Source organism: Lissotriton vulgaris, chromosome 6, assembly GCF_964263255.1.
Source record: "Lissotriton vulgaris chromosome 6, aLisVul1.2, whole genome shotgun sequence".
NCBI classification, from domain to species: domain Eukaryota; kingdom Metazoa; phylum Chordata; class Amphibia; order Caudata; family Salamandridae; genus Lissotriton; species Lissotriton vulgaris.
Genome location: NC_141694.1, coordinates 1,289,928,541 through 1,289,941,633, shown reverse-complemented (window position 1 = coordinate 1,289,941,633; position 13,093 = coordinate 1,289,928,541). Strand labels below are relative to the sequence as shown.

The window sequence follows — 13,093 nt, the reverse complement described above, 5'->3', positions numbered from 1 at the left end:
TCTTAATATGTACTCATGGTTTCACGTTGCTTTCTGTATGTTTTATATTTTAGTATGAAGCTGTGCTCTGTAAAAAAAGGGAAAAAAACGTAATAAATATATTAAAAAAACAACAGAAAAATACATTAGTCTCCGAGCTAATCTTGGGGACTGCCATTCGCCCGCTGGGCCTAGCCAAACTGCAATTAGAGATGGATAGGGACGGGCTGGGAGCACCTGATTTCCGCTCATACTGCAAGGCATGTGGCCTAACGGCTATGGCGGTCGACCTTGGAGCTGGGGAACTGGGTTCGAGTCTCGGTAGTGAAACTCATCTTTCTGTGATTCTGGGCAAATCACTTTATCTTCCTGTGACTAACAAAAATGAATGTGTCTGTCTGTAACATAACTGGTGCTCATGTAAAGTGCTCTGATACCTCCAGGTCTAGTTCTCGCTACATAAAACTCCACCAAAAAAGCCAATTTTAATAAAAAATGGTTTAGCAAATTCTAAATTTTGCATATGCAATGGAAAGTTGTTTATGAGGATAAAAAGTTTAATACATTTTTTAAGGAAGTTGTGTAATTTGCATGCAGGGATCAGGAAATGTGAATTATGTTTTAGGTTCATAAGTTTGATTAACATACATGTGGTGTAGTTTGAAAAACTACAGTATAAATAAACACATTTCTGAATGACTGACTGACACTCACATCCACTGAACCTACACTCCATACTATAGCAATCTCTGTAGTCCCCTTACAACTATTTCATATCCCCATTCTACTAGCTCACACCAGTAACAGTAGGAATAATACAGTAGAATTACTAAAGTCAAAAAGGAAACAATAAAAACCCAAATCCAAGTTAAAAAATAGAGTAAACTTTGCTGAGCAAAAATAAACCATGTAAGAAATTGGGTTACTGTTTGAGGGGGGGGTCACAATTCTTCTCAGGGTGTAGTCATAAGCAAACCCTAAATTAACCTGCGCGTAACCCTCAGGTAGCTTGTGCAACACTTCAAATTGTAATAAAGTGAAAACACCACACCAAAAAGTGTCCCATATCAATTTAGAAAGATAGAGTGATCTTTAATAAATAAAACAAGACCAAAACAACAAAAATCCAATTAGTAGAACTGGAGATGTCAAATTTCAAATATTCTAGTGAAAATAGTACCAAAAAGCACAACGTGCCAACTATGGATATCTGGTTTGTGTGGTAACAATGATATGGAATACTCCCTTCTCTTTTCTAGAACAAAGAAACTTTGTTCACAAGAACCCAGTGGCCCTATATACAAAGAAGATGACAAGCTTATGCAGGGAATAGGATTTCTCTTTTTTTTTGGCATTCTCTTATTTATTTATTTTTTTGTTCTAATATCTTTATTAATTTAAGAAGAAATATATATAATTAAGATACCATACAAAGTAATACACTGACAAAGAGCAATACATAATTAAAAAGTAGATACATAAGCAAACATCAGTATAAATATTGACATATATAACCCCTACATATCAAATATTATGTTGTAAAAAAACGTAGAGGAAAAATACAAGAAAGTCAGATGTATCACTTGGACAAATAATTAGCAAGAGAAAGAGAGAAAAGAAGAAAGAAAGAGAGAAAGGAAGAAAGAAAGAGAGAGAGAAAGGAAAAAAGAAAGAGAAGAGATCGAGACCCATGCTACAATAGGGAGGGAAAAACTAAGGAGAAGACACAAAGGGATATTGCTCTACCATGCCTTGTGAAGCTAAGTCCACATATCTATCCAAAGATCTCCATACCCCACTAGAAATAAAGGGTGAAAAATGTTGTTTTGGATTTTGTTTTAAGTGCACCGTGCACATGATTTAACACTGGCAAGGCTGTTGTGCTTATGTTCTCTTTGAAGAAATAATTATGAAATCCCTTCAAGTGTTTACCTGTAAGGACAACTGCCATTCAGTGCAGAACATGAGCAAGGGTGCATAGCACTCTAACTGAATAGATGGCAATACCCAGCAAAAATTATGTTGTGTTTCTATTGATTCAATTGTTTAATAAATAAAAATATTGTATTTGGTTTTTGTCACAGAAGGTTCCATTTATCTACTGTGAGGATGTGGTGAGGACTAGATGAAGGTATGGTATGTCTTATTATGGAAAACATAGAATAGTTAGAGGGTGCACTTTTTCATTTTACTGTGTATATGTGTGCTACTATTTTGCTATTTAATCTCTCTAGTTAAGGTGGACACATCACTACATTAAAAGAAATCTTTTTTTCACGCTTAGTAAATGTGTCCTTTTAACAATTTGCACCACATTCAGGAAATCAGTGGTCATCATTCCCACATGCACAGATCATGGCAAACTGCATATAGACTGGCCAAATTAGTCAACAATTATAAAGGAAGCCTCAAGCACTAGCACTTCTCCATTCACCGTGGGATTATCCACAGGTGACCTCTCCCTAAATACCTCAAAATGCATTGAGTAACATTTCCCTAAGTTATGTGACAGAGCAGTTTGCCATCATTCGGTGCGGGATCTTGATTAGGTGAATTTTCGTGCAGTTGATTTTGAGAAAGAAACAAGGATATCAGTGCCTTTGGTGCATGTACCACTACTATATATTCTGTAACATCAGGCTCCGGAGGAGGTGAATTGGTCTTGGGCCGAGTGGGACCTATAATGACTGTGTATCTACTGGGCACACTGTCCTCTGAGAGCCCTTTGAGGCATCATATGTCTACAAATAAATGGACCACCTTCTAAGGGAGTTTATTATGGTAGTGTAAAGTGTATGTGTGGCACTGTAGGAATGATTAAATAAATAAACAGCCACCCTTTCCCAAAAGGGTAATAATAGAGACATACTGATCGTGACGAAAGCCACCAGATTAATGTAGATGGCAGAAACTAGTTGATCATACTTAAGGGCCAAGGAGTAATAGTAAATCCAGCTAGGCCATTTTCCACAATTATCAACTTTGTTCAACGGACCCATGAATAAATGCTGATTTGGGCACCATGTTGGCAATTTTGAAGATTACTCATATAGCTCCAACACCCTTTTCCCTTAAAAAGTGCTCCCTTGTAAGGAAAGAGTTTGCAGCATGCCCAACCCTCAGAGCGTTGGGAGGAAGTTGTTGATGAAGCATGTCACTCGATAACTTCAGTAAGAGTTCCTTTAAGAAAAATGTCTTTCCCCTATATCCAGTGGGCTCACCCTAGATGACTAGAGGATGACTCTCTCTTGATTGTGACACTGTATATGAGGAGGGTGAGTCACAAGCTCCATTTCCCTCTTCCTTCGCTAACTGGATTTTTACATTATTCTGTAACATGATCATGCCCCCCCCCCAAAAGTATATATAATCTGTTGCAATGAAAAGTGAGCATATGGTGCACGCGTCTTTTAGGCGAATAAACTGTGGGCTTTTCCTCTCCTTCCTTCCCAATGTTCACGAGGAAACAATAAAAAAAAGTAAAGCAGCAGAGCAAGAGAAAGGATGCTCTATGATGCAGTAGATGGTGGTTCTCTGGTCAACCATCTTATGCAGATCTTTCCTCAGTCTGTCAGGTTTTAAAAAAAAAAAACATTAATAGTCATTAAATCAATAAAATATATGATAATTTTTCTATTGCCACAGATATTTTGCCCACTCTCATTTCATCCCCTACAGGGAATGTTTCTCTCTTACAAGAATGTAACCCAATCCAGCTGCAAATCATGACGGAAATGTTAAAGGGGGCTAAATCTGTGTCACCTCTTCATATCCTTCTAGCAATGATCTTCGCACTACTAGCTACGCAATTAGCCCCTTTGACATGTGCAATATTGAATTAATCTCGGAACGATGGAATCCTGCCACTGGCATGGAAAAAGGCACAAATACTTCCTATTTGTAAAAAGGCAGGTCTCCCCCCTGCAGACCTATTGAATTAGGGTCCAATTTTTCTCCTCCCGTTAATGAGTAAGCTCCTAAAAGGGCACATTAATAAAATACTCATGGAACATATAGAATCCAGAGGCTGCCTGGATTTCTCTCAGTCCGGTTTTTGATCCATGCACAAAACAGAATCTGCCCTGATTACAGTTACAGACTATATTAGGATTTCTTTAGATAATAATCAGGCTGTACTATTGGTGCTCCTACACCTATCGGCTAGGTTTGACACTGTTTCGCACCATAGATTGCTTTGCAAACCTGAGGAAACAGGAATTAGGGGTATACTCTACAATGGTACGCAGCCCATTAATTTAGGTCCTTTTCGCTTGCGTATCATTGAGCTCACCAAGGGAGTACCTCAGGGTTCTTGCCTTAGTCCCACTTTTTTCAATGTGTATGTAGCTCCCCTGGACAATATTGCCAGAGAATTTGGGTTCACCCCTTTTCCATATGCAGATGATACCCGGATGATACCCAATTTCTCCTATCTTTTGACAATAATGATACTTCTTCTAATCTCAGTTTCTTTGCAGGGATCAAAGCGGTTTCAGCCTGGAAGACAGAAAGTTTGTTCAGTTGAATGCCGAAAAGATGGAGATTATAGTCTTTGGAACTGCCCAAAAGCTCTGGACTGCAGAGTGGTGGCCCTTAAACTTAGGCACAGCTCCAGCCCCCAAGGAGGTGGTAAAAATGTAGGCATCCAGTTGAATCAGTCCCTTTCTATGAGGAATCAAGTAAGAGCTACCATTGGTACCTGTTTCATTATGCTCCAGTGCATTTCAATTCCTTCAACTCGAGGTACGTACAACTTTGATTCAGGCGCTAGTGATTAGCCGCCTCGGCTGCCACTGATGAGGCTTTATTGAATAAATGGTTCAGAATATTGCAGCCCGCCTGGAACAGAATATGCTATCCAGAACAACCACATCGCCTCTTTTGTGATAGCTACACTGGCTCCCTATAAGACAGAGAATTAAGTTCAAGTCCTGCTGTATTGTAAACAAGGTGCTAAAAGGCAAAGGATCCAGTTACCTAACATAAAACTTTCTCCATTATCGACCATGCAGATCCTTACGGTCAGGGGGAAAATCCCTCCTTATTATCCCTCGTTCTAGAAAGTCCCACTCTGGGGGTAAATCTTTTTCCCATCTAGCTCCCCTATATTGAAATCACCTTCCTCTCTGCCTCTGTAAATAGAATGATTTCCCTACTTTTAGGAAACTTCTGAAACCCGAACTGTTCTGCAACTGATAATCTGGGATGTTGCTCTCTAGAGCGGAGATACCCTTTGGGGGTGATGCATGCGCTTTGCAAACTACTCATTCATTCATTCAGTCTCTGGTACTTCTCAGGATATGTTCGAGGTGACAATTTTTGTTATGTTGGGATTACTTTACACACCAGACTATACTATATCAATACTGGTGGATGGAGAGTGTGTGATGCCCGCGACCAAATAACTTACACTGATTCTTAATTTTGCAGAGGCCAAAGTAAATTATTTAAAAAATAGAGATTTTTTTAAATGAGAATAGAATGGGCATCAACAAACCGCAAAAAATAATTTTAACCAATCAGCTCAACAGACGTAATGATTTAAAAACTAAATTAGGAAGAGGATGTGGCCTTACGGCTAGATAGGTCGACTTCAAAGCTGGGGTACCGGGTTAGAGTCTCATCAGGGACGCTCAACATCTAGTGATTATGGGCAAGTCCCTTAATCTCCCAATGCCTAACAAAAAAAATGAATGTGTCCGTCTGCAACGCAACTGGTAAAGTGCTCGGATACCTTTGGGTCAAATTTGCGCTGTATAAAACTCTGGAGGAAAAGAAAAATGTCCAGTTAAGGGGTTCACGCAATAATATTCACCTCAAATGCATGGCTCATGAGTTCACAAACGTGGTTATGGATGAGTTCACAATTGTTTGGGCAGTCAATGTGAGTAAAAAATCTTCCTAACAGTGCTACAATGATACTTACTGGAGCGGAAGAACTTCAGGCATCCAGCCAGTGAGTGAATGCAGAACTGTAAATCTTCCTCTTTCTCTCTTTCCAGAAGAATGCAGTCTGATGTAAAGAAACAATTTACACGTCAGGTGTATGATAGAGAACATTGCAGGTAAACGAAAACAATATTACATCGAAACTGCAAATTTAAGGGTAAATCAATATAAAATAAATGTGGTTAGGACTGCATACACACAAAAAATAGTCTTTTTCTTTCCTCAACAGACAGAGTCAACTTGTGATTTCCAGATTCATAGTTCCTGGATATGTGGAAAACCTTCTTCACCTGATAGGTAAAAAGATTCTCATGCTGGCATCAATCCTAAAGCAAGGTAAAAGCCAGTGTGCAGGTGGTTGGAACAAATATACATTTTTGTGGACCTGGGTCTTATTTAATCATTAAACTTTGACCCAGAGCATGAAAGAGAAAGGCAGGAAAGAAAGAGGCAGATATAGGTAGGCAAAAAATGTCATAAGGAGATAGGATGAAAAGCACCTGAAACAGTGAGGTTAAGAGACAGGATGTGTACGGTTATGGAAGAAAGAGGCATTAGGTTGAATCAAAACTAGAAAATTCTGGTGCTCAGCAACGCTGGCAGTGCGTTGCTAAGAGAATTTGCCAAATCTGCATAAAACGTTCACCCAAAAATATTCAGGGAAGGTTTTGGATTAATCCATTAAACAGGGGCCAAGAAAAAGGGGGATAAAAGTGTGATTGCCCACGTTACGTTCCATAAGAAACATTGTGCTGCGATGCACAAAGAATGGCAGAATGGAATTACAGCAGATTTGGCCAAAAGTTTGAGCTTTACTCAGAAATCCCGCTTTTGTGATTTGGTATAAATTTGTTTAGTTGTTTTCACACAATTTGTATTTAAAGAGGGGCTTGGTTTGGGCATGAATGGGTTAACATGCTAAGTGTTGCTGGATGGTTGCTGTCCAGTTATGCTCTGACTGGCCAATTTAAAGGGGATTATTTAATCCTAATTGGCTGGCTGCACAATGAATAATATGTTCTGGCAGCCATCACAGAACTCTGGGATATGGTCCTCATTGAAATGCATTGTAGTAAAAGCAAGGTTTTGAGGTTCACAAAAAGGAGCACATATAAAGGGTGATAACAGATTTCAATAACAATATAAATAATGTATTGGTGGTGTTATTCTAATATTTAGCAATTCTGATTGGCTCTCAGAAGGTTTTATGCTGACCCTTAAGTGGGATTTGATGCACCATGTTTGACAACAAACTGTTTTCTCCCATGATTTTCTGATAGAGGTAAATATCTAAGGTTTTTCATATGCTAATTCCTAACTATAAGATGTCTGAAACCTATGGTTTTTTCAGTGAATTTCAAAGGTTTTTTTACACCATCACTGCTGATGGTATTCCCCCGCTGTGCTGGTCCCGAGTTATTCCCATTGTTCATGACGAGCTCAGCTCGTCATGAGTGTACGGGAGGTGTACCTCATGACGAGCTGAGCTCGTCATGAGCATCGAAGGGGTTAAATGTTAATTCCTAACCATAACATGTCCTATGTTTTTTTCAGTGAATTTAAAATGTTTCGTAAATGACCATTTTTAAATGAATTAATTGTTATATATTCTTTTGATACTATTTACTACATTTGTTTACACTATTTATTTTTAGATATTTTATTTTTTAAATTACACTATAATTACATTCTACATTACATTACAAAAAATACTTTCTCAGAATGAATTACTTTAGTTTAAATACTTTGCAAATAGGAAATAGACTTTCGAGGACAGCAGTTACAGTTGTTGCAATGGGCAACACAATTTCAAACACAATGCAACATTGAGCTGAACGGGAATTTCTAGTTAAACGCAATTAGTTACTTTATGGATAACTTTTCTAACCACAGGACTGGATCCTAGATTCAGTCCTGGGACATCTCCTGTAAACAGTTGAGTAAAAGCGTTTTGATTACAGTAGTGATTTTTAAGGAATATTATTGTATTTTAAAAGTTGACACTTGGAAACTATTTCACATAAAATCACCAATGTTATCCTATGGGAGCATATTTACTTAGCAGCTAAGAGGTGTTATCGTTCCTTTTTCTTACTCAGTGGTGGATCCTGGATCTAGCACTGGTGCATCTCCTGTAAACAGTTGAAAGAATGCGTTTAAGTCATACAGTCGATTTTTAAGGAACATTTGTAGTTTGTGAAAATAGACAGAAACTTTTCTGGTGAAAACCAGACAATGGATTCCTATGGAAGGAAATACAAGTTACTGGTAAGTACGGTTAGAATCCCTTTTCAGGGTCAGTGCTGGGCTAAAAGATGCAGCACTGGGTTCTCTCCTGATAACAGGTGAGGTAATCGGAATTTGTTGTTCGGATGATTTTAGGTGAATATTTTAAAGTTCCAAAACTCCACACTTAGAAGAATTTCCAAGTAAAATCAGTCAATGTTAGCCTATGGAAGGAAATTCAAGTTACTGGTAAGTATGTTTAAAATTACTTTTCAGGATCAGTACTGAGCTCAAAGATGCAGCACTGATTTCTCTCCCGATAACAGGTGAGTAAATCGGAATTCGTAATTCGGCTGAATTTAGAGGAATATTTGTAAGTTTCAAAAATCGACAGAAACATTTTCAGCAAAAAGCAGGCAATGATATCCTATGGAACGAAATTCAAGTTACTGGTAAGTACGGTTCGAATTACTTTTCAGGACCACTACTGGGCTCAAAGATGCAGCACTGAGGTCTCTCCTGATAACAGGAAAGTAAATCAGAATTTGTAGTTTAGCTGATTTTACTTTGGTCCCCTATATATAGAGCCACTTTCCTACACCATCCCCTCCCTTCACCATTGTCTAAACGCGACCTGTGTCCATTTTAATTTGGGAGATTAAGTCCCCTTGAATCCTGAGGGTCCCTGGGGTCCAAGTAGCCCACTAGGTACCTCCAGTAAGCACCACAGAGCTGCGTTGCAGAGAGGTGTAAAAAGGGGCACAGCCTGGGCCACCTCTCTGCAACGCAGCACAGTGGCGCTTACTGGAAGCACCTGGCAGGCTAGTTAGCCCCCAGGGGCCCTCAGGATTAAAGGGGAATTATATCCCCAACTTAAAACACGCCACAGGGCGTGTTTGCACACGTCACCTCAGGCCCCGTCCCCTCTCTTCGCCCCTGTGTAAACGCGCCCTGTGTCCGTTTTAAATTGGGAGATTAAGTCCCCTTGAATCCTAAGGGTCCCTAGGGTCCAACTAGCCCACCAGGTACCTCCAGTAAGCGCCACAGAGCTGCATTGCAGAGAGGTGTAAAAAGGGACGTGGCCTCTGAACACCTCTCTGCAACGCAGCTCCCTGGCACATACTGGGTTTACCTGGTGGGCTAGTTGGCCCCCAGGGACCCTCAAGATTGAAGAGGAATTAATTCCTCAACTTAAAACGCACCACAGGGAACGTTTGCACAATGGTAAAGGAAGGGGGCGGGCCTGATTTGACATGTATGCAAACATGGAGTTCTGTCACTTCTGTCACTTTTGTTTCTGATGTATATATATATATATATATATATATATATATATATATATACACACACACACACACACACACACACACCCACACCCACACACACACATGTAAGTATACGTGAATTAGAAAATATTCTAAACATATTAATGACATATTCTGCATGAAATTTTTCAAAAGAAGTCTCATACACCTTAGCTCCTCTCTAGAAATTTTCGGGATGATCTGTCAAGCAGGGCTGAGGAAAGGAGGGGTTCCAAAACCTGTTTTCCTATACAATTTTCTTTGGGAAAATTAGACACAGCTACAGCTAAAACAACTGAATGGAATTACACCAGATTTGGCAGAAAGCTAGATCTTCGTCCAGAATGCGTGCTTTTTGTAATCTGATGTAAATGCTTTCACTAGTTTTTGAGAAATTAAGGCTCAAATGAGAACTAGGGGCGGGAACAAATTACTTGCAAAAACTATAACTAGTGAATTTTATTTGTTTTTCTTATTTAAAACTGTATCTTTTAACTGACATTTTCACCTAAATATAACATCGCTTTAACCTTTGTATTTTTCCAGTGAATTTCAAAGTTTTTTTAAAATGTAAACTGAGATGTGTATCACCGTGCATGGCGTGGGGATGGGTACAAGGCCTATGCCCAACCCCTGTGACATGCAGCACCTCGCATTGTCTTTATCAAAGGGTGAGCACATCAGCAAATATCAAGCAGCCATTTATCAGGCAGGCATTATCAAAAAGTTGCCAATAACTATAATCAAATGTACATTTGATAAATTCACATATTGCAATATAAAATAGTGGAGATTGTCAATAAAATACTAGAAATTGTCACAAAATATTTTCAACAAAGCATTAAAAAAACTTATCAACATTAAACATTTTATTGAGTCTTTTTTAGTAACATTTTCATGGTCCCAACGTGAAGTAAGGAATCAACCACAAGGGGTCCCTGCCCTCCAGTTGAAGAGCATACAGCTCCAGCTTAGCTTAAAGTGACTCCCCCGAGGTCATGGATTTAATGACCCTGGGGACTTACTGCAATTTCTTTTAATGTACGTTTAATTTAACTACATTGTAGTAGCCCTCTACAACATTACAAAAATGCTTGGTGGTTCCCCTGCCCCTTCTAGTGACATAACCAGGAACCAAAAACATTATTAAAAAGAGCTTGTGGGGCATTATGGGGCAGGGAATAAATATTCAACAGCTCCTGCCAATCATTTATTATTCTTTATTTTTTGTAGGTTCCCCAGTGCCCACAACTGGCACCCACAACCTGGACAAATGTTGGGTAATGCCGTGGGGGAATCCTAATACCCCCACAGTCCATCTCGGCTCCCCAGCCAGCACCTATCATGGTTGCCGGCAGAGCTGGGAATTATTTTTTTACCGTGTGTGCTCTGGTGCCCAAGCTGGGCACCCACAACATGCCTATTCGTTGGAAAGCTGCGAGGGATACCCCACAGCTCTCACAGCACCTGCTGGCTACCCAACTAGCAGTTATCTTGGGTGAGGTGGGAGCCAGCTCCGTTCCTTTGTTCAGGCCCAGGTGTGAACAGTATTTTCTATGCTCTCGCTGGGCGGGAGCAAAGCTGCCGCCACTCTGACTGAAAAGGAACAGCAGGGTCCAGGGGAATGGGGTCCATGGATTGCTGCTCTCTTTAGCCACTAGGGGATGGGGTCCCAGGACTCTATGAATGGTTTATGGAGAGAGGGGCCCATGCCCCCTTCCTTAAATGTGAAACGCAGCCTCAGAAAATGTAGTTTTCTGGGCCTCTATGAGGCTAGGGGAGGCGCTGAATCGCCCTCCCCTAAATAAGAATGTTGGCCCCCAGGTGGTGTTCCGGGGGCCTCTAAGAAGCTAGGAAAGGGGGACAGCATGCACCCTACTCTAAATATGAACGTCAGCCCTGATGGATAGTGTTCCCGGAGCCTCAATAAGGCTCATGGAAGGGGTTCCCTTCCCCAAAAGAAGTCATTTTGATGGCGCCCCCCAGGCCCTGGCCTACCCCAAGGATGTTACTTATAAAAAAGGGTGAAAGCCCATGATTTTTTTTGGTACAGGACCACAGATGAAATTACGTCTTTGGCCGCTCTACGGCCAGCAGGGTACCCCTAGCCTCTCCCCTATATTTTTTTGTTTTTTCACAGAACAGGGATCAGAGTCCCAGAGTCCTAACAGGGTTGCTGCCACATCATTGTTGATGTGCTGGCAGCCAATCGATCTGATGGATTCATGCATCTTCCGCTGCGGAATATATACATACATTTTGAATATTCATTTTTTTAAATCGACAAAACAGATTTACACCAAATCACAAAAGGCAGGCTTTCTGAACCACGATCTAGTTTTATGCCAAACTTGGTGTAATTCTGTTAAGACATTTTTGCGGTATCGCTGTTAAATTTTCCTATGGAAATTTCAATTAGGAAAACACATTTTGTGCCCTCAACCCCACACACACACACACACACTTTCTTTTTCTTGTCCCCCGCTCGAAGGATCACCTCAAAACTTTTCAGTTTACATACTGCACCAAAAACCTAGAGTGAAGCAGTCATGACCTCCATCCATTTCTATGAAATTGCATTCAGGAAGGCATCACTAGCTTCTCTAGACATATGCTATAAACCTTGAAATAGTGTATTGCTTGGTTTTAGATCAGTATAGTTTTGAGGAAGGGTATAAAAAGCAAAGAAATAGTTAAAGGATCAACCTACGTGACATTCGCCAGTTTGATGAGAGCTTTAGATAACAGCATTGGCCAAAGCTCCACTTCTGAATTGGTGGCCGGAAGCAACAGTTTGTTGTCTTCACTGAACGGCATGGTATCATCCACAATGATCTTACGCCAGCTACCCTAGAATGTAGCAGTAAGAAGAGAACAAGCAGATTAATGCCATGGAAGTCAGAAATAGAACCGGAAATTCAAAACAAACTTGCAATTTCTCCTCCAACCCCCCCAAGCACTTACATCCTGTGTCCCTGCTGCGGCAGCAGTGAAATTGCCGATGAGTTAATGACCATGAGGAGAGACAAAAATGGCAACCGGAGTTTTAATAAATACATCTTGTGTGACGGGGAGTGAAATCTCCCACTAATTTAGTAGCCGGCACGTGTTAATTCAGTCTCTTCTCCAGTCACTTCACTTAATTATTGGTGCATGAAGTCTTAACACGCTACTTATTCCAAACGAACAGACACACCACTTACTTTGACTTGTTTCGCACATCTGCAAAGCATATTATTAGGTTAGAGAATGCCAACGTTAAAAATGCATTTATAATCTGTTTAAAAAACGTTGCTAATGTCGCGTACGTGAGATGAGCAAGAACATGACACTTTCAGTATTAACAAAAACATTTTTCAAAAGGCAGGTGGTGGACATATCAATCACATTTTCATGCCCACTCGCAGGGCCTTATTGCTGCCATACAGAGGATATTAGCCCTGGAATTCAGTTGCTATTCTGCATATGTCCGTACACAATTGGAGAGAAGTAGCAAAAAATGTATAAACTATTCTACCATCACAAAACCCAATAAATGTATCAGTACTCCTTATTTGCACTATTTTATTAAAATTGACGCATTATTTAGCTGTTTTTCTTGGATGTATGACGTTACAACGCATGCTTTTACCACG

At 40.1% G+C, this 13,093-nt stretch overlaps 1 protein-coding gene across 1 annotated transcript in view; it reads right to left on the bottom strand.

Annotated features, from left to right (window-relative positions):
• Positions 1-13,093, bottom strand: part of ADGB (androglobin) — a 1,363,241-nt gene that overhangs the window by 1,176,578 nt on the left and 173,570 nt on the right. Inside the window, exons 6-7 of the mRNA XM_086927423.1 lie at positions 12,169-12,308; positions 5,906-5,992 (exon numbers count right to left, since the gene is read on the bottom strand). Coding sequence (XP_086783549.1) covers positions 5,906-5,992; positions 12,169-12,308 — 227 coding nt within the window. The remainder of the gene's footprint in view (positions 1-5,905; positions 5,993-12,168; positions 12,309-13,093) is intronic.